The sequence below is a fragment of the Podarcis bocagei genome (assembly GCF_964188305.1).
Source record: "Podarcis bocagei genome assembly, chromosome: 3".
NCBI classification, from domain to species: Eukaryota; Metazoa; Chordata; class Lepidosauria; order Squamata; family Lacertidae; genus Podarcis; species Podarcis bocagei.
In genome coordinates, this window is record NC_138127.1 from 75,581,234 (window position 1) to 75,601,829 (window position 20,596).

The 20,596-nt window shown below is 42.4% G+C and overlaps 1 protein-coding gene across 2 annotated transcripts in view; it reads left to right on the forward strand.

Annotated features, from left to right (window-relative positions):
- Window positions 1-20,596, forward strand: part of PLB1 (phospholipase B1) — a 107,847-nt gene that overhangs the window by 32,451 nt on the left and 54,800 nt on the right. For both annotated transcript variants that reach the window (XM_081186352.1, XM_081186353.1), the window contains 9 exons: window positions 4,126-4,177; window positions 6,587-6,667; window positions 8,719-8,784; window positions 9,534-9,634; window positions 11,518-11,599; window positions 14,200-14,304; window positions 15,743-15,838; window positions 18,031-18,102; window positions 18,701-18,824. In XM_081186352.1, coding sequence (XP_081042478.1) covers window positions 4,126-4,177; window positions 6,587-6,667; window positions 8,719-8,784; window positions 9,534-9,634; window positions 11,518-11,599; window positions 14,200-14,304; window positions 15,743-15,838; window positions 18,031-18,102; window positions 18,701-18,824 — 779 coding nt within the window. The remainder of the gene's footprint in view (window positions 1-4,125; window positions 4,178-6,586; window positions 6,668-8,718; window positions 8,785-9,533; window positions 9,635-11,517; window positions 11,600-14,199; window positions 14,305-15,742; window positions 15,839-18,030; window positions 18,103-18,700; window positions 18,825-20,596) is intronic.

Sequence of the window (20,596 nt, forward strand, 5' to 3'; positions counted from 1 at the left end):
TTTCTCATGTGTTTCCCTCCTTCAGTCCAGGTTTTCAGACACCAGGGAGAGGGTATGAGGAAATCCACATTGAGGGAGGGCAAAGTATGGGAAGGCAGTGATTTGGAGAATGTCATATGGACAACAGAGAAATGGGAAGCGGCACAAGAAGCTTACTATCCACATTAAACTGCCTTGAATCCCAACTTGGGAGAAAGGTGGGATATAAATACATCAAAGAAATAAAGAAAACAAAATGGCAGTGTGGGTGAACCCTCACTTCTCCACAAGTTGAGTTGAGTCTCTGATTATTTATCTCATTCCTACTCCTGTCAAAAAAAGGAAAAGATTTCAGCAAGGCTGTCCTCCTTGGTTATTGGGTGACTGGAGTAAATGGAGCAAATAATCACACATCATTTAGGCACTTTCTCCAAGATGCTGGCAAAGGCTCTTTGACAACATCCCAACTCCAGTGTGAACAGAAACAGGAGCTCCATCAGAGAGTTCCCCCCTTCAGGACCTCAGCTGTGCATGAGACACTTGCAAATGGGAATGAGCAGCTGAAAAACTCTGGCTGAGTTTTCTGTTTCTGCTTTCTCACTGAAAGTTGCATCTTCAACAATGTTTGTTGAGTAGATATCCAACTGGAAATGAAAATGTGAGGTGTTTCTCTTAGAGCTGCAATGCTTAGCTGATTAATTGGTGAGAGCAACTGATGAAAACATTTTTTTATCCTCCCACCCAAAAAAACAGTTGCCCGGATTTAACCAGACAGCAGATTGTAAATCAAATCTTACATTCAACTCAAGTGCTTTAAAAAACAGCAACGGCAAGCATTTTGGTGGTACCCAATGGAGTGAATCTGCCCTCACGCCTTCCTAAATCTGTTGTGGGTTCCCCCCTAACCCTTCCGAGTTGATTTTGGGTGGGGCATGGAGGGAAAGGAGAGGAAGGGGAAGTTCTGTTGTGCAAATAGTGCATCTACTTTGTGGGATACCACTTATTTCCTCCTGCAGGACAACTGCAGTAACACACGTGCGCATCATCAAAAAACAATGCTTTCCCCACTTTTGAACAATGATGTTTTCCTCATCTGCAGATTTAATAGATCAATATAAATGGGTTAGAAATCATTGGGAGTGTGTGATTTGTGGTGCAGCGGCAGCTCTGACTCATCCCCATATCAATTAGCCCTGTGTGAATGTGGCCCTTCATGTCAGAAGTGGACCTCCCCACTTCTGATAACCCCCCCCCGTAGCCACTTGAACCTTCTGCACAGAGATGCTCTTTTTCTGCACAGTTAAATATTATCTAGGGGTGGCAGCATTTGAACTAGCCCTAGGTTGATTTGTCTTGAGTGTTTCTAAATGTATGTACTCATGCACAGTTTGGTTTCTTTCTGACAAGGTGCTTGGCTCTTCTCTAGTGCTTCCATCCACAGAAAATAAGAGCCCCCTCTCACCTTGGAAAAACAGGGAATCCTTGTATGTCAGTCACAGTTTGTACCATACGCATTGATGCCACATAATAACAGTAATTTCACCAAGGTGATAGCACACAATAACAGAGTGCTGAGCTGATCACTCCAGCAGTTATCACCACCACTGTTGCTTTTTGAAAGTCATTATCTCTGCCGGCAGAATCCTTGCAGTTATCTGTTCCACTGGCACACAATATCATTCACGCATCAAGGGTTTAGCTCCCTCCCTCCATCCCTGTGAAGGGAGATTATTAAGTAACAAAGCTGTCTGTCCTGAACACTCCCTTCCCTTGACCTGCTTCATTGCAACCCTTCAGGATAGAATTGTAGAGTCGGAAGGGACTCCAAGGGTCATGTAATCCAACCACCTGCAATGCAGGAATCTCAACTAAAGCATCCAGTGCAACTTTGCACTGTGGCAAACATAGCAAAAACGGACAACTCACTGCTGGGTTATCCATTACAAGGGCCAGCTCCAGGTTTGGGGGAGAGCCCTTGGTAAGATGGTACCCAAAGAAACCCACAAACAGACACTGCTGCAAGTGGCCCAGTGCTGCAGAAAGGACCCAATCCTCCTGTGAGTGGTTAAGCTTGATGCCCCGGGGCTGCCACTTTTCCTCCCTAGCAGCAGCAGGTCTGCAGCGGCTCCTTTCAGCTGTCCTGATGCATAGTGATCCTGGAGAAGAGGCAAGAGTCCAAACAAGATGGTAGGAGGCAGGCCCAGGACCGTCTTGGCTGGCTTCGTGCCAGGCTGAGGTCAGGACCCTGGGACAAAATTCTTCATTTATTTCATAAAATTTAGGCACCACTTGATTGATTTTAAAATAATAATAATAATAATAATACACACATCAAAGTGGTTTACAAAAAGAATTAAATCACAGAATTCTTGGTGGAAACAGTTAAAAGTTATTTGAAACATTCAAAAATAAAATAAAATCCGTGATAAACTAAAAGCAGATTAAAACACACACCATCATTCTGCATATATGGGTGGATTTGTCTAAGCAAAAATGTTTAGATGTTTAACCCCCCACAACATGCTGAGTATGCCACATGTTCAAAGATGACAAAACAGGATGCTAGTTTGAGAACCCGGCAAAACTGACTTGTACCACAGAGTTAGTGACCTGCATGCCTTCTTGAAATGCAGCCAGAAGAAGCATTCCCTGTGTGCTGCTGCTACCACAGAACTGTTATTAAAAGAGGCATAGTATCTCAGGATGCTACAAGCTTAGCTTAGCTGCTGCTCCCTCTAACAACCTGGAGGAAGGAGTTGGTAGAATGCTCATTAGATTTGCACATTACAGAAAACTAGGACTCCAAATACCACAGGGGATGGGATGAAAATTCAAAATGTCCTTGATAAATTGGAGCACTGGTTGTTTGCAAAATTATACATAAGATTTAACCTGCTTCTTTTTCCCAAAGTGTGATGTATTACAAATTAGGGAGAAATAACCAAATGCATAAATTTAAAATGGGCATGGTCAAAGTGGGATGGCTAGGACAGGGATCATTAAACATGGTGTCCTCTAGGTATTGTTGATCTCCAGCTCCCATCAGGCTCAGCCAGCATGGCCAGTGGTGAGGATGATGGGAACTGTAACCCAACAATAGCGGGAAGGTCAAAGGTTAGCTACCCCTGGGTTAGCCTATAATGCTACCGAGAAGCATTGTGAGGCTATGCTGAATCGTGAGGGCAGATTCCCACATCTGAGCCAGTAACACAATGCATAGGGTCACATTTACTTTTTGCAGGCTCAGAACAGCTCGACATGGAGTGATATGCAAAAAGGCATGCAAAGCTCTGTGGGTTGTGTCAGCCACCCAGGACTGCCTCTGCACATAGCAATGGCTATTTTAGCTAGAGGTCAGTCACAGGTGTGGCTCATGCCAGTGGTGGCTGCAAAAATAAACTCTGAGTCATCAGTGCAGCACTGCTGTAAGTGAGGCAAAGGCCATTTTTGATAGCATGAACAGAAGTGTTGCATGCAAGCCACTGGATTTAATTGTGCCGTTAGATTACTGTTATCATCTCTCCCAGCTCAGTTAGATGACAATAGCTGGGGATAATATTTCATGCCTACAGCTGATATCATGCAACCCTGAATTTATCCCGATAGAAGCTGATGCTTGGGTGAGAGATGTCTGTTTTCTGTTCCTGGCCCCAGGCCAGCGATCCACTTTTACATATGGCAGGGAATTGCATGCATGGATAGAGCTGCTATTCCATGGGCACATCCCATTGTGGGAATCCTACTGCACACAGAACAGCAGAGCAGTTCCACGGCTCTGCATTCCTTGTGTGCCAACACATGTGGGATCATTCTCAGAAAGATTAGCATTGCACAAATCGGCAGGCCAGAGCTGTTGATGTGATCCTGCCTGTGCAAGGTGTCCCATATGCAGAAACGGGCACAGTAGTCATGACTTGTCTGCCCTCTGAGACTGGCTATTTGAACATTAAAGCAAGTTTAAAGATGTTTTCAAAGTTCTTTGTGCACTGCCTGTTGAATGAAGTGGCTTTGGGGGGTGGGATTTATGGACACAGGCCAGTACCATTTGAATTAGTTTTCCTGTTACCATATTCCTTGGAACGACGCTCCCAATGGCTGTACTGATCACAAAATTCTAATCACTTGCCTTATGTTTTTTATATTTAGAGGCCTCCTATCTCAAGCTAGAAGGCTAATAGACTTGATGAAGACTGATTCTGTGAGTTTCTGTTAATGCGAGCCTTTCTTTTCTTAATGGGTTGCATTATCTTACGCGATTTCGCAAGGGATGGGAAGGGGAGGTTAAGGTCTTAAGGATGGAATGAAGGGTTCACTTTTTAATCATATGGAAATGAAAAACACATAGAAATGGCTCACAAGGGATCCTTGACTAATTGTGTAATATGTTTTTCTTTTCTTTCCTTTAAAAAAATTTGATTTGAATATAAATACCCAGAAAAACTGCAGATAAAAGCCATATTCGTAGAAGAGGCACCCCCTCCTATTCTCACACAAGAGGGAATGCTTTTTAATTTTTATTTTTTTAAAAAACCTGTGGTGCCTGCTGTGATATATGCAGCCACCATCTAAAACTGGGATGGCAACCCTATGGTCTTCCAGACATGATTGAACTCAAACTCCCATCATCTCTATTCGGCGTGGCTGATGGTCAAGAATGATGGGAATTCTGGAGGGCCACAGAATCTCTATCCCTGATTTAAAAACATAGAAAATATTCTTCCTTGCCCCTTTAAAATTATTGTCTTTAATTTTTCCATAAAATTTTAGTCATGAAGATATGATGTATGAAGATATAATCCAGGAAGGGTTTGCTATTTCTCGTGCCTGCCTACCATGCATTGCTGCAGCAACACAACATCTTCCAAACAGAGTAGATTTTTTTTTTTTAAAAAAAAAGGATGCAGATGCTGATGCAGTTCATTAATACTGCTAGTAGTTCAAAAAAGCCAGAAGATGCAGTGGCCAAGGTGTGGGCCGGCATGCAGGAGTGAGAGAAGAGCTCTGACGGGTACGACTGATAGGAGTGCTGGTGGTCAGATTTCTGAACCCTTTTTGAATATGGATGTTAGGATTTATATATCTGAATTAGCATGCTTTGGGCTGCTACGGTACTGCTTCAAGAGGGTGCCCAGAATGCCACTATTTTGCGGGAGAAATTCAGGAGCATACCAGAACTATAGTTTATTGCAGTGAATAAAGCACTCTGTTGCCCGAGCATGACAATTTTTTAAAAAACACACACAACAGAAAACAAAAAACAAAGGACTTTTTGCAGTTAGGAAAGTGACAGGGAAATGCCCTGAAGCGTGTGGGATGAGCAAATGATTAACAGGAAGACACGTAAACACCCTGCAAGCAGTTCAGGCTGAATGCTCATTGTTGTATAACTGCCCCACAAAGAAATCAGAATGATTGCTAAATAAAAAGAAGACAGGACATAATCCAACTACCACCTAAGTGTTGTGTATGCAAATCAGTATAAATGCTCGATAAACAAGATGTCTGGTGGAGTCCCTAGTGGCTCAGCAGTACACATCAGGAAAAACAGTAAACCAACTATTAAAACAGATGGGATGCCAGATGCTTCAACATGTAACTATTTAACAAGACATATATACTTAGATTAGTTATATACCAGTTTAATCATTCTAGTATCCTGCAAAGAACCCTGGGAATTTTAGTTTTGTTCTGAAGCTTAGAATTCATACATCTCCTGGGAAAAGGGGAGTGCTGCTAAACCAATTATGTAAATATGTACTATATAGGACCCCTGGATGGTTAAGTCCAGTCAAAGGTGACTATGGGGTCATCTCACCACATGTGTTAAGTAACTCACATAGTTGCTAGTTTGGGCTGCTCAAGAAGGACCAAGCATCACTGCGGTCCAGCGATGCAGCTGCCAGGTGTGTGCCTGCAAATCATTTGTGCATTTAATAAGATGCATGGGAAAAGTTAAAAGCAACCCATCAAACTCCCCTGAACCTTCTGAGGTTGCATTAAATCACTGCAGAGAAATTGGGCTGACAGATTTCTGTTTTCGTTCCAATGTTCTGTTTCTACAGTACAAGGTGCTGAAGCGTAACCAATGATGTCACTGCCCCAGGAGGTCAGCCTGGCGACTAGTAGCTCTCCAAAGGCCTTGCAACTGTGATCCTTTAGCTGGCAGCCCTGGAGATTGATCTTAAAACTTTATACATGCAGACAGTATCCCTTGTTACTGAGCTGCAGCTCTTTGGCAATGGTGTGCCTAGCATGCTTCTGCCCTAAGAGCATTTGTGCTTCTTAAAAATGGAGATCTGGAGCCCAGTTTCTAATGTGACAGTATACAACTAGGTATGTAGGTGACACTATAGTAGCATTAGTGATTTGAAATAGGCCACTGCAAAGTGAACCTGTGATTTTTTTGTTTTGTTTTATATAACCATGTGGCGCATAAAGACCTAATTTAAGATTGCTGCCCTGGTTTCCTAGGTTCTGTAAAAGTCCAAAGGAATAAGCTGACTGTGCCCCTAAAAGAGCAATTTAATTAATCCTTTCTAGGCTGTTGACGCAAGTATTTTTCCTTCTTGCTTTTCATTATGTTTCATCTTCTTTGTCTTTAATGTAGAAAATAAATTTCCAAGAAGACTGGAAACTTGTAACACTTTTCATAGGAGGGAATGACTTGTGTGACCATTGCAAAGATCCTGTAAGTTTCCAAGACATTATTTTAAAAGTGTTTTTCTCTGTTCATCCCATACAACACCCCGCAAGAAAATCTTACTTGTTTATCTGAGTGCTCATCCATAAATATTCCTAAGTGGTAATGGTGCAGACGCCCTGGGGATACATCTACACAGGATCTGTCCTTCACATTATTTAATATAATATTGGAATGACTCCATGTTATCTCTGTCCCGCTGAGTAATGTTCGGGTTTAGGTCCGGTCCTACCATTAGGCAGAGTGAGGCTATCACCTCAGGTGGCAGATGTTGAGGAGCAAGTGGTGACAGCTCCTCTGGCAGCTCCTTCTGAGCTCCCCACGCCTTTCTTCCTGTTGGAGGACAGAGCTGTGTTATGCCACATGGTTTGTATTGCACTTCTAAGAGCCTACTGTGTCAGGTTTGGTGGCAGACTCTGTTCAGTTACTAGTAATGAAATAAGATTGCCACTTGCTAGTCTACTCAGCTTCTGCCCAAACATTCCTGGTTTGCTTTCTCTGTGGGGCAGGTGAGAGCAACAAGCCATCTAAACTGGGATTGTTTCTCCCGAACAAATCACGATCACTAGCCAATGTGAAATCATATTTTGTTGCTGACTTGCTGATCACGATTTGTTAGGGAGAACAAAACAGGATCAAGGTTTGGACACCATGACAACCCAAAGCTTCATGGCTAACTGAAGAAGAGCAATTGGACACTGTGAGCTGGCTTGGCTTATCTTCATGTGATAGGGGAGTTAATGTCAGATGGGTTTAAGCATCTAGTCATGTCACCTTCTCTGTGGTGGGACCTAGAGGTCATTCAACCTGAAGATGATATCACACAAAAGCATATCTTTGAGAACTTTATTGTTGTGACCTCATCTTAAAGATAACTTTCTCTTGATAAAGTCAAAAGTTTAGATAACGGATATATAGATAATTTAATAATAGAACACTTATCATGCCATGGATCCAGCAAATCTGAAAATCTGCCACTTCCTCTAAGCCCTGCTGCAGTCCTTCAGATCAACCAAGAGCGGCAGGTTAGCATACCAGGTTAGCACAGGGAGAAAGAGGGTGGCTGTTCCACAGCTGTGAAACTCTTGTCCCTTTTATGGGCACCACAACCTTTAGAAATATTGTCAAAATATTCAAGGCTGCAACTGTGGATGGTACCTTAAGAATAATCAGGTTATTTGCAGGTTACTTGCAAGCAGGTTATTTGCAACCTTATCAGGCTATTTACACGTGAAAGAGCTTCTAGAAGAAGAGGAGGAGTTTGGATTTGATATCCCACTTTATCACTACCTGAAGGAGTCTCAAAGCAGCTAACATTCTCCTTTCCCTTCCTCCCCCACAACAAACACTCTGTGAGGTGAGTGGGGCTGAGAGACTTCAGAGAAGTGTGACTGGCCCAAGGTCCCCCAGCAGCTGCATGTGGAGGAGCGGAGACGCGAACTGGTTTCCCCAGATTACGAGTCCACCGCTCTTAACCACTACACCACACTGGCTCTATGTGGACTTAGGCCTCACAGTCTCTTCATGCAGCATCGACTTCCTCATTCACTTCTGTGGCCAAGGCAGCTCCATCATACACATGTTCCGTTGTTCATACAATTGTTCATGCAATGTAAGTGGCAGAGTTAGCAAATGGAGCTCTGCGTGACTGTTTGCCATTACCAATCATTATCCACCTTTAGGACTGAGTGGATTGAAGTTTAGTTCTGAATGCCTACCTGGAACCCTAAATGTTTGCAATGCAACACAAGTGTTGCGCTGATGCACTGATAGCTTTGCCCCAAACAACCCCATGCTCAGTTTGCCGGTGCAGCAAATCTTACATCTGCTTCTCACATGATGCTTTGTTCTCAAGTTCCTAATCTCAGAATTTCTTACTTATTATGTCAGTTTTAAAAGGTGTGCACTCTCATATAAATTTCCCCTTAAAATATGAATGAATAATGAAGTTACTGGGAAAGAAATGAAGCAGGCTATGAGCAGGTCATTGTGCACACAACTCACCTCCACTCCCCCCCTTTTTTTCTTTCATACTATAGGTACTTTATTCCGCTGAAAATTTTGTAAGCAATATACAGGCTGCTTTGGACATACTCCATAAAGAGGTATGAAAGGACACTTTGCCAGTGGGGCTGGTAGGGGGAAGTAATGAGATGTTGATTTACTAGTAGTGGAATAGGTTACTCTAGAACATGAAATTATTTTATTTATTTACTATGGGAATTCAAAACTGGAGGATTCTCAAGACCCCAGGAGCTGCCAAATTTGACTATTGGGCTATATTTGGCTTGGGGGGGTCACACATTGTTAGAGAACTTACTTAAATGAGATTTTGCCACAGGCTGAATGATACGCAGGTGATTGTGCATTGTGAACACACCATTTAAACGATATTTCTCCATTGCAAGAGTGTGGTGTATCACACCTCAGTTTTATGCATCCAGGCACCCATCTAGTTCTTGGTAACACACAATAACATCAAACCACTGAAATGAAACTCTTCTCATTCTTGGTTTGGAAACTTCTATCAGCAGGACCATTGTCTATGAATTGCATAGTACAGCCCCTTCCGTTACAGATAAGGACCTAGCTTTGACAATCTTCCTCCCTACGACTTCAGTGGCACTTAAGCTTTTAAGGACTAACGTATCAAGGAAGAGCTCTTCAGCCTGAATTAGGGATCCCTGAATGATTGGGGGCAGGGGGTGGCAGCTGTCCTGCCAATAATTTCATCAGTTCAGTGTGTACTGTGCAGACTGGGTCAGTGGACGATGAATATGTTATATTGATCACAAGGCCAAATGTACTAAGAAGCTGGTACTACCTATTGCATTTTGCACCTACCTTTTGGCAGGTTCCTCGTACATTTGTGAACCTGGTCTCCATCCTTCACATAACAACTCTGAGGAAATTGTATCAAGACAAGAGAGTTTACTGCCCGAGACTCCTCATGAGGTAGGGGATTGACTTCTCATTTTCCTACAGTTCAGGAAACCCTGCAATATATCTGATTGAGGGACCTATTTTCCACGTTCCATCCGTGGGTGAACTGCATTACACATGTGTAAAAGAAGGTGCACCTGTTATCAACACTATTATTTTGCTTCTTGAGGCACTTTCAATTATTTTACTTCGTTTGGTTGGATGGTCATTGTCAACGTACTGTTGCTTAATATTTTATCTTATTTTAATATTGTATTACGGATTTTAAAATTTTTATGTATGCCACACTGAAATCCATAAAACTGTGGTGTCTGTTTGTCTATCTGTCTGTTTATCTATAGGTGTGTGTTCTATATTCTAGAGTTACTGGCAGTCATGGAATTACTACTATAGATATATAGACACACACACACACACATGCAGATATAAAATATTATCTTGACTTCCAGATATAAAGAACTGTGCCCATCAGTTTACATCCTAGATTACTGTTCATAATGAATAGCAACCACTGTACAGAGAAAGTAGTTAGTGCCAAATACAGTTCTGCAGCTCAGAGTGTTTGAGAAACATGTGAAATTTTATTGCCTTGCAAATTGAAATGCATTGCAATGGCAGTGAAGCTAGTATCCACCAAGAAGGAGTCTGCATAAATCACTGTGTGCTTGGCTTGAAGCCAGCCTGATTACTCTTCTTGCCTTCCTAACCCCTGCATTCCTGCACATAATGAATCAGGGCATTTGGGAAGGATAGAAAAGGTCACAGATATCTTCAGATAATCGTTTTTCTAAGGGATCAGAGGAACTCATCTTTAATCTCTTAGGCTCTCGTCCCAGTCCTTGTCTAGTTATTAGAATCTTGCGATAAGCCTGTGCTTGCAGCAAATGACATTTGTTAAAGAGAAGCTGTAAAGGAAACACACAAAGGCAGTACACACAGATTGCATCCAGCGTTTCTGAAACAAGGAAATGCCCTGCATTCATCAAAAGGGAATGCTGATTGCACTCCAGTATGAAAGTGGCAGAAGAAGAGACAGGGGAGATCAGTGTTTAGTGTTTGTGGAGAGACAAATAAATGCCCTGATTGACTTAAACTATAATTCCTTTTTACATGATCAAAAGCCCAGGTAGGCTGAGGTGGTGGAAAGTGTGTGGGTTCACTGCCTCCCATGGGCGTAGCCAGGATTTTTGTGTGGGGGGGGTGACCTTTGGGGGGGCATAACCTCAGTTAGCTATGTATTTATTTTTTATTGATATTGATTTAGGGGGAGCAGCTGCCCCTCCCTGGCCCCCCTTGGCTATGCCCATTCCTCCAACCCTACTCTCATGGCATATGCGTACACAGAGCCAACACATGGAGATCAGGAGTAGCAACAAGCAGCACAATCCTGTTCCTACTCTATATGTTCAGGCTTTGTGGACCTTACCATTTGGAAAGGACTATAGTTGTTTGGAAATCTGCAAGTTTGAAGCAAGTTCAGGGATGAATTTTCTAAAATGAGAAGTTCTGCTGCTCGAGTTTTCCTGGACATAACGCCTTCTGACTTAGAATTACAGAATTGTGGAGTTGGAAGGGTCATGTAACCCAACCCCCTGCAATGCAGGAATCTCAGCTAAAGCATCCATGATAGATGGTCATTCAACCTCTGCTTCAAAACCTCCAAGGAAAGAGAGTCCACAGCTTCCCCAGACATACCATTCCACTGTCAAACAGCTCTTACTGTCAAAAAGTTTTTCCTGATGTTTAGTTGGACTCTCCTTTTTTATAACTTGAAGCCATTGGTTCGATTCCTACCCTCCAGAGCAGGGGGAAACAAGCTTGCTCCATCTTCTCTTAAGATGTTTAGGGGATGCGTTACTGTTTGAAGAGCCACGTACCATTTCTCTCCTTTCTAGATCTCTGTGTACCTGTGTTTTGAACCCCAATGATAACTCTACTGAAATTGAGACGCTGGAGTTGTTTAACAAAAGGTATCAGGTAAGGAAACTTAATAATCTCCCCTTTCATCACATTTAGAAACAGGTTGCCAGACCCAACTCCTCAAGTAATAGTTGCAAGCAAGCATCAAATAGATGAAACTTTCATAATGGGTTACCTCTTACGCACACTTCATTCTTACCTCATGGCCACAGCATTTTCCGCCCCCCGTCACTGTCCAGGCAATTGGTAGCGACATCAGTGACAGTATGGAGGACAGGGGCGGGTAACACCAACTGCTCCTGCCCCATAGGCAATGGTAGTGCAAATACTCAAACCTGGGCCAATCGTTGTTGTTTTACCTACTCTGTATAACCTTTTTGACAGCAGGTTATATAGAAAAATCTAAGGGAGGTAGAAGAGCAGCAGCAGGTAAATGACCTTCATAAAGTTCTGCTAGGTGGAAGTTTCTGAGTCCTGAATTATTTATCCATGCAGTGACATTTGCTGAATAAATTTATACCTGAATTTTATGTCGCATTCTCCCCCCCCTTCTTTTTCAGTGGAAACTAGATGAGGCATGCTTGCCTGGCCAATTTTAATATTTTAAAAATGTCACTTTTCCTTTCCTCACTCTCACTTTAGTGTTTCCCTGCAGTACTGGGCATGTATTCACAGAGGTTTGCGGTAGCAACTGAGGGAAGTTGGTTACTTGGCAATGAATGAGACTTATCAGTTGCACTACAACAGAAAACAGCAGCAGCAAGACATAAGAAAGGATCTAGCATTTAATGTCTTGCGTCAGTTTCCACTGACCATGTGGAATTGTAACTAAGGCCTATAGAATATTGACCATGTTGGTATATTTCAGCAGGATCCTTCTCCATTTTTGATTTGTAAGCTTTTCTGGGTTGACACTTTCCTCAGTTACTGACCCCATAGTCTCTGCTGAGCATCTGTCCCTGATGTGCCACATGTTCCTTCCAATCAACCTCTGCTGGAGAAAGGAAGTCTATTGCCTCTTTATCAGGTGTGATCAGATCTTTCACGACTCAACAGAACTAACTTTAGAAGGTTAATCCAACATATTTAGTCACAAGCCATGTTCTAACACCATCTTATTGTCCTATTTTGCCATGTTTTTCTTGGTGCTTACCGCAGTCTTCCTAAGCCTTAAGCCTAGGATGCCCAGAATACAAAATCTCTGGTATAATATTGAAAAGAATTATATGTCACCTTCTCTACTAAATACTGCGGAAAGGACAAATAGACTTGAAAAGACAGAGGAGCTGCTGTGTGCTCAAATAAGTATTAGGTGACCTGGTTAGAGGCAAATGAAGATTAAGAAAAGGATTCAGGAAGGACATGTGTTTGGGGGCTTTGAAATGTGGTTTAGTAGGACAGTGAACAAAGGCAGCGTGGAGGGAGGGAGGAAGGGGAGCTGCAAGAGAATAGAAAATGGATTGGAACAGTCTGCAATTAAGAAAAAGGAATCTTTTTGACCAAGGATTTCAATAGGAGAACTCTGATACCATAAGAGAGAGCTGCTATAGTGCAGCAGCTGAGAGTGTGAACTGTGAGCCTGAGGAAATCTGTATAGGAAATCTGTAATTAGATCTTCCACCTTGGTTATTAGCTAAAAGTCACCTATGGTGGGCTGGCTCCCGCCCCCCCGAGCATCCACATCCCTTCTCTCTCTCTCTCTCTCTCTCTCTCTCTCTCTCTCTCTCTGTCTGTCTTCCTGCTGCTCTTGGGAGGGGGACTATTGTAATATGCTGGTTTTTCTTTGGGGTGGGGGTATCTTTCTGCAAACACTGGCATCTCCCTAAGTCTGAAGAACTGAGTACACTAGCGAAGTATATATACACTAAGAGGTCCCCATCTCCATGTCCTAGGCAATGTGCTTGCACCCTGTGTTGGCTATATCTCATTTTTAAAGCCGTGTCTTTGTCACACACTGGTCTGTGTATTAGGCTTACATCTCAATAAGGCCCTGGGTGATGGTAGGAGCTAGTTCTACTGCCTTCTGTGATGTTCCTCCCTGTTGCTCTGCATCTAAAAAGAAGCCAGGCACAGCTTCGGGGAGAATAAACAAGCAAGCTGTTATGTACTGAGTTGAATAGGATCCAAAATGCAGCAGTCTGATTGGTCCTAGATCAATAGGATTCAGAATGCAGCAGTCTTATTGGTCCTAGAACAATAGGATTCAGAATGCAGCAGTTTGATTGGTCCACAGGAGCCACCCAATCCAGCTCCAGGTGGAAGTGAATCAGCGACCTGATTGGCCTACCAGAGAATCCCGGAATTAGCCAATCGTGTGGGGCCCATTGTGTAAATAAAGTATATAAAGCAGTCATTCTGAGGGAACTTCCATTCCTCCTCACCACTGTGAGCTGAATAAAGAGCATGAAATCCACTCTTGACTCTGAGTATATTTCACAAGCACTGCTCAGAGAGGCTCAGAAGGAGGCTCTCTCCAATGGTGGTTTTAGCAGCTGCCAGAATGTTGGCTGCTGTAGCCACCCAGAGTTTTATCACCACATGGAAGCTCAGTGCACTAAACCTTTTCTCTACCCAGTATTTCTTCATTGAGGTATCTGGCTTCCATTTCTGGTTTAGCAGCCCTACTGTGGTGCAATAACTGGGTTTTGCTTTGCTAGGAGGGAATTCATGGCTTAGTCGAGAGTGGAAGGTATGACGCGAAGGAAGATTTCACAGTGGTTGTGCAACCGTTTTTTGAAGAAGTGAGAATGCCGGAGACTCCGGTAAAGTACAAAATTGCATGTATACATGTGCTTTGCTTTAAACTGTTAATTTACTGTCCACGTTCCCAACATTTATAGCTCATTTAAATAGGAATAAGTTGTCATGGTACATATTTCCACATGACTACATGTCATAGGAACCTTTCACCACATAACATTGGTCTGTGAACAGCTTGTATTCACACTAACTTGGTGAATTTGCATGCACACACACACACACTCCTGTGTGAAATGGGGAGGGGTTTGGACAAGACCAAGTTAATGGTCTCAGGATGCCTGCAAATGTTTCTCGACAGAGGCACATCCTTTGTTGATGAAAGTACTGGATGGCCCAATAAAACTGTTTTGGGGGAGATGATTCACTATGATTTCCCACTCTAGTCAGAGCAAGGGAGCCAGCTAGCTAGGTGTGAGTAAAGAACAGTGGACTGCCATTTGAGTAAAAAACTAAGAAAGGATCAGAGACAAAACAGAGACAGAAAGCTGAATTCAGAGCCATAAGCTAATAGCATTTTCAGGTACCTGCTGCCTCTCTCTGCCCATTGGATGTGGAAACTTTGGCTTTCCATTGCAGTGTTTAAGCTGCTTTCTTCCAAAGGAAAAACAAACAAACCTGGATAAGTGCTGCACTGCTAGAACTTATCTGGAAAATGGAGTGAGGGTAACAATATATTCCTGGGTATGGGCAATCATTGTTCTTGTCACACATATTGCCTCCGGTCTCAGATGCTGCGATGGAATAATAATAATAATAATAATAATAATAATAATAATAATAATAATAATAATAATAATAATAATAATAATAATAATAATATTTATACCCTGCCCATCTGGCTGGGTTTCCCCAGCCACTCTGGGCAGCTTCCAACAGAATATTAAAATACAATGATTAACCAAATATTAAAAGCTATATAGTACAGTGGTACCTCGGGTTACAAACAGTTCAGGTTACAGACTCCGCTAACCCCAAAGTAGTACCTCGGGTTAAGAACTTTGTCCCAGGATGAGAACAGAAATCCTGTGGCAGTGGCATGGCGGCAGCGGGAGGCCCCATTAGCTAAAGCGGTACCTCAGGTTAAGAATGGTTTCAGGTTAAGAACGGACCTCCAGAATGAATTAAGTTCATAACCAGGGGTACCACTGTATATAGAGAACAACAGTGGGATGATGCAGATATTATTCAAACTATAATCCGTGTGAATGGCCACTGGGCTTCTCTAAGCTTTACATAGAATTATGTCACAGACCATGTCACTTGCATATATTTGCCATTTGGTCCCACTGTTTATTTTCTTCATTCATCATGAGCTCTGATCACCAAAAGCTTAACCCACCACAAATGTTAGTCTTTAAGGTACTACAAGGCTCTTCATTTCCCCCACCTTCCTGTCACCTTCTGAAAGCCCCATCATAAAGTGGTTGTCTCTTTCTTTAGGAAGGGTTGCCCGATTCCTCCTATTTTGCCCCAGACTGCTTCCACTTCAGCCAGAAGGGTCATTCCCAAGGTGCTCGGGCTCTGTGGAATAACATGGTAAGAAAAATCTCTCTCAGTGCAATCATCAGATCTCTAAAATCTTCCAGTGAGTGTGATTTGCACCAAAAGAACACTCCAATAATTGCATCAGCTTGGCTGAACTTCAATGATTTTTTAAAAAAATATTTATTAAGTTTCCATTTTATCAAATTTAAACAAATCCTTATTATACATATTTGTCTCATGGTTTCCATAATTCATTATTACTTCATAGCATTTATTGTTGGTGTTATTTAGTCGTTTAGTTGTGTCCGACTCTTCGTGACCCCATGGACCAGAGCACGCCAGGCATTTATACATTTTCCCATTTACGTTTCATTCCTTCCGTTAATCACAAATGTTTAAATAAATATAAAAAGGTACAAATCCTTAACATTGTAAGTTTTCTTACAACAACCCTACTAGTGTTGTTAATTGTTAACAATTGTCATTCAAATATTGTGCTGAACTTCAATGATGCTCCTGGCAGATTAGGGCTAATTGAATTGTTCTCTGTGGTAGATGTTTTTACATCACACATATTTTAAAAACTACTCACGGGAACTATCTCTGCAAACTCTTGAAATGCGCTTAAAGAAGCTGATTGGATTGGGGCTAGAGAAGCGGTTCTCAAACTTTGTTCTCTCAGCCACATTTTCAGAATATTTTTTTTATCGCACAACACCACTTTTTTATTGCAAAGAAATACATTTTTTTTATTGCAAAGAAATACATTTTATTGCAAAGAAATACATTGGAAAACACAACTAGGGTTGTCCTCCATATCACTTGAGGCTCTTGCTCTCATTTTGAAAGGATATTTATCCATATTGTGCAAATAAAAACTAAAAATATTTCTACACTGCACTGAAATGTTTCTTTGGTTGTCCTGGAATCTTCTTGCCACTCTTGCCATCCTCTCCTGTCATGTCAGTGTGACACTCCACAGCCTTTGAGAACCACTGGGCTAGAATATCTATGGGCAAAAATCTTGCAAATATGGCATTGGTTCTACCACTTGTATTCGCTCCATTACTTCTAAACCAAAAAATTAGGTTTGCTTGAGTTTTTATTTCCTCATTCTCAACTGTAGTCCAGTTACACATTCCCAAAGAGAACCAAGTTACCGCATTTTTCGCTCTATAAGATGCACCTAGTTTTTAGAGGAGGAATACAAGAAAAAATATATTCTGTTGTTGAAGAGGAAGGAGGAGGGAGGATCAGGCTAAGGCATCACAAGAGGCGCTGCGCAGCTCTCCCTCTTGCTGTTCTGGCTTCAGTGATAGCTGCGCAGCCTGCATTCACTCCATAAAATGCACACACTTTTTAGGAGGGAAAAAGTGCATCTTATAGAGCGAAAAATACAGTACTTCATAATAACCCAAACGCATGTGGGGAATAGGTGCTATTCTCACCTGGCAGAGAAGCAGACACCTAGGCCTCATCCGTACTATACATTTAAAGCAGCATTATACCACTTTAAACAGCCATGGCTTCCCCTGAAGAAACCTGGGAACTTTATTTTTTGTTAAGGCTGCCAAGAGTTGTTAGGGGACCCTTGTTGCCCTCACAGAGCAATAATTCTCAGGAAGGTTTAACAGCCAATCATGTATGCTGCCTTTCCATAGTTAAAACCATGCTCAAGGCAGCTTTCAGCTTGGAGGGGGCAAATTACATACCGTAACTGCAAGGAACTCTGAAAATTGTAACTCTGTGAAGGTAGGGGGTCTCCTCATATCTTTCAGCACCTGTGACAAACTACATTTCCAAGGATTCTTTGTGGGGGGCAGTAAGCTGCAGGGGTTTAACGTGGTATAATACTGCTTGAAATATATGGTGCAGGTGGGGCCTTAGAAACAAATCCGCTCTATGACTATAAATGTGATGAATTTGATGAACGAGCAAACTGACCTGCAGGAGACATGGCCTGTGTGTGTGTGTGTGTGTGTGTGTGTGTGTTGACTCTTTGCCAACTTCCTGTCTATTGCATTCTTCTCTCCCTTGTAATTTGCATCTTTTGCATCCTAAAGCGAAAGATGCAGCAGGATCAAATGGTGTTTTAGTTCAGAAGTCAATGTAACGATGAATCTGCAATTATGCATCGGCTTCTTCCTTCCCCCGAAGGTTATGCAGCTTATAGTGACTGACTCCCCCCTCCCTGCCTGTTTTATTCCTCATCCCATGCTGACTCTTCTTCTTCTTTGATACAGCTAGAACCCCTTGGGGAGAAGTCAAAACTGCAAACGCTTGAAATGATGATAACCCTCAAATGTCCAGATCAGGTAAAGCGAATCTTCTCAGGAATATTTAACAGTGTTGCTCTTATTAACTAGCTGATGCCAAGCATGATTTGATAGGTGTGTTTTCCTTCCTTGCTCGCTCTGTCTGTTGAAGAGACAAACTAGCATCGCCACCATCTTGTTTCTACTCTGGGGCCTATGAACTGCAGAAATTCACAAAGTGGGAAGGAAGCACACCAGGCAGCTAGTTCTCTGGTGGAGCACATGCAGCAGTGGCTTAATTCACACAAACAGTAGGATGCTGTCACAAACTGATGGAGTTGGGAAGGGGACATTCTAGTTTTGATGGAGGAAGAGCATTTGCTGTTTTCCAGACAGGCCTGAACAGCAGAGGTTGGTCCATTTTTGAGGGTGCACTGCCCCACCAACCTCAGCCTAGCCTCAGCCAATCCCCACCTTCCTGCCTTCTTATGTACATTGGTTTATTTATTTATAAAAATATTTATATTCTGCTGTATATACACAGCAGTTTACAACAATATAAAACTTCCTCCTCCACTGTATCAGCTTCGTAGACATAGCTATCTCTGCTCACTAGGACAATGTCTTTATTTTGACTTGGGTTATCCCTGTTTCATAGGCCCAACCATACTTAATGACATACCGAAACAGCAACTATACCTACACCAGTGAGACCACTGCAGATTATGGGAGCCAGATGCTGTGTGAGGATAGAGCCCCATCCATCAACTTCCCTACTTCAGGTAATGCTTGACATCAAAGCCAGCCAAGGGAAAGTTCATTACTGTACTGGGAAAGTTCATTACTGTACTGAGTTCAGTGGGATGGCATTCTTTAAGGCAAGGAGAAATCCTTGGTTTGCACAAAAGATAGAAGCCCTGTTTAAGCATTTACAACAGGAGTAGGACTCTGCTTCTGCTCTGTCCCTGGTGTTACATCTCTCTTGCCATGCAGCACTCAAGCTTTGTGAGTTGAGCACATGGATCTGAAAAGGGTTTCCTTCGTGCAGGCAGCTGCTCACACACAGGGGATCCACCCAAATTTGTGGGTGTCTTGCTTGAATGGAGCCCTACAGGCAAGCAGCTGCTTGTTCGTGGCTACTTTTCCAGGTCTGTGCTCATAGCGATAAAGCTGCAATGTCGTGGCTAGGACTAGAAGCTTCTCCAGTTACAAGTGAGTGCCCTTCATATAAATAGTGAATAGGGGTAAAGTTGTGCCTTAAAAGTAAGCAGCATGATCCTTTGTGTGCTTATGTGGAAGTAACTTTCCATAGGACTTGCTCTCAGAGAAGTGCATCTAGGATTGCAGTCTAATTTATTTGCTTTTGAAAGCAAAATGATTAGCAAATAGCTCAGCAATGGAAGAGCCAGACTGAAATACCCCTGAACCTATGGGAAAGTAGTATCTGGGATACCGCAATGTCTGAGCATCTCACCAGACCATAGCTGTCAACGTTTCACTTTTTTAAAGGGAAATTCCCTTATTCCAAATAGGATTCCTTGCAAGAAAAGGGAAAAGTTGACAGCTCTGCACCAGACACAGGAGGGCAATTAAAGGCATAATGAATAGAGACACCTTCCAAGTAACGTGCGCCCCATTTTTTAATTATGTTAATGGCCCAAATCAAGAGCTGGTTATACCAACCACTCAATATTCTCAGTGGAGGGGTTACGTAAGGTAATATGTTTGAATGTGTAAGTGTATGTCTAGAGACAGCGGATAAAACAAACATCATTAGCTGTACTGCTGAATAAGTGTTTAATGGTTATTGTATTTGTATTGGTTTAAAAACCAATAAAAATTTGTTTTTTAAAAATCCTACTTCATGCATTTGCACAGCTGCTGAAGTAGGTTCTTATTTACAAAAGCATTTGTTGCAATGAGGGTATTTGCTGCACAGGGGTAGCCAATGTTGTATCTTCCAGATGTTTTGGACTACAATTCCTACCATCTCTGACCACTGGCCAAACTGACTAGAGCTGATGGGACTTACAGTCCACAAGAGCCCTATGGTGGTGATCCCTGGGTTAGTCTCTAAGGTGCCACAGGTCTCTTTGTCTTCCTGACCCTGCGGTGTGTTAGAACAGCTCCTCTCTTTCTGCAATTTGTTTGCATAACTTGCCGAAATATGATGATGTGACGCTTGCTCAGCTAGTTCATCAGCATGCTTGCTCAGCTAGTTAGAAGGAATCATCCTTTCAGGTAATTTGCAGGCTGACTTGCTGTAAATAATTCGTTGCAACTTCAAGGCCTCATATACATTTCAGAACTTGGCTATACTTTTATAATGCTGTTTAGTAGTAAATGAAGCTTGGCATCCCCTTAAATGCTATTAGAAGATGCATCCTCTCCAACTCATAGTTGACGTTTCATCCTACATGAAGCTTGGCTTGCTTTGTGTTGGAATACAGGTCTCCTGTGAGGTAAACTTCCTGTCCTGTGTTTTGACCACCAGATGCAAAATAAACCCAACCCATTTTCACTCCTTCCTAGAAACCTGTGAACCTTCAGATGT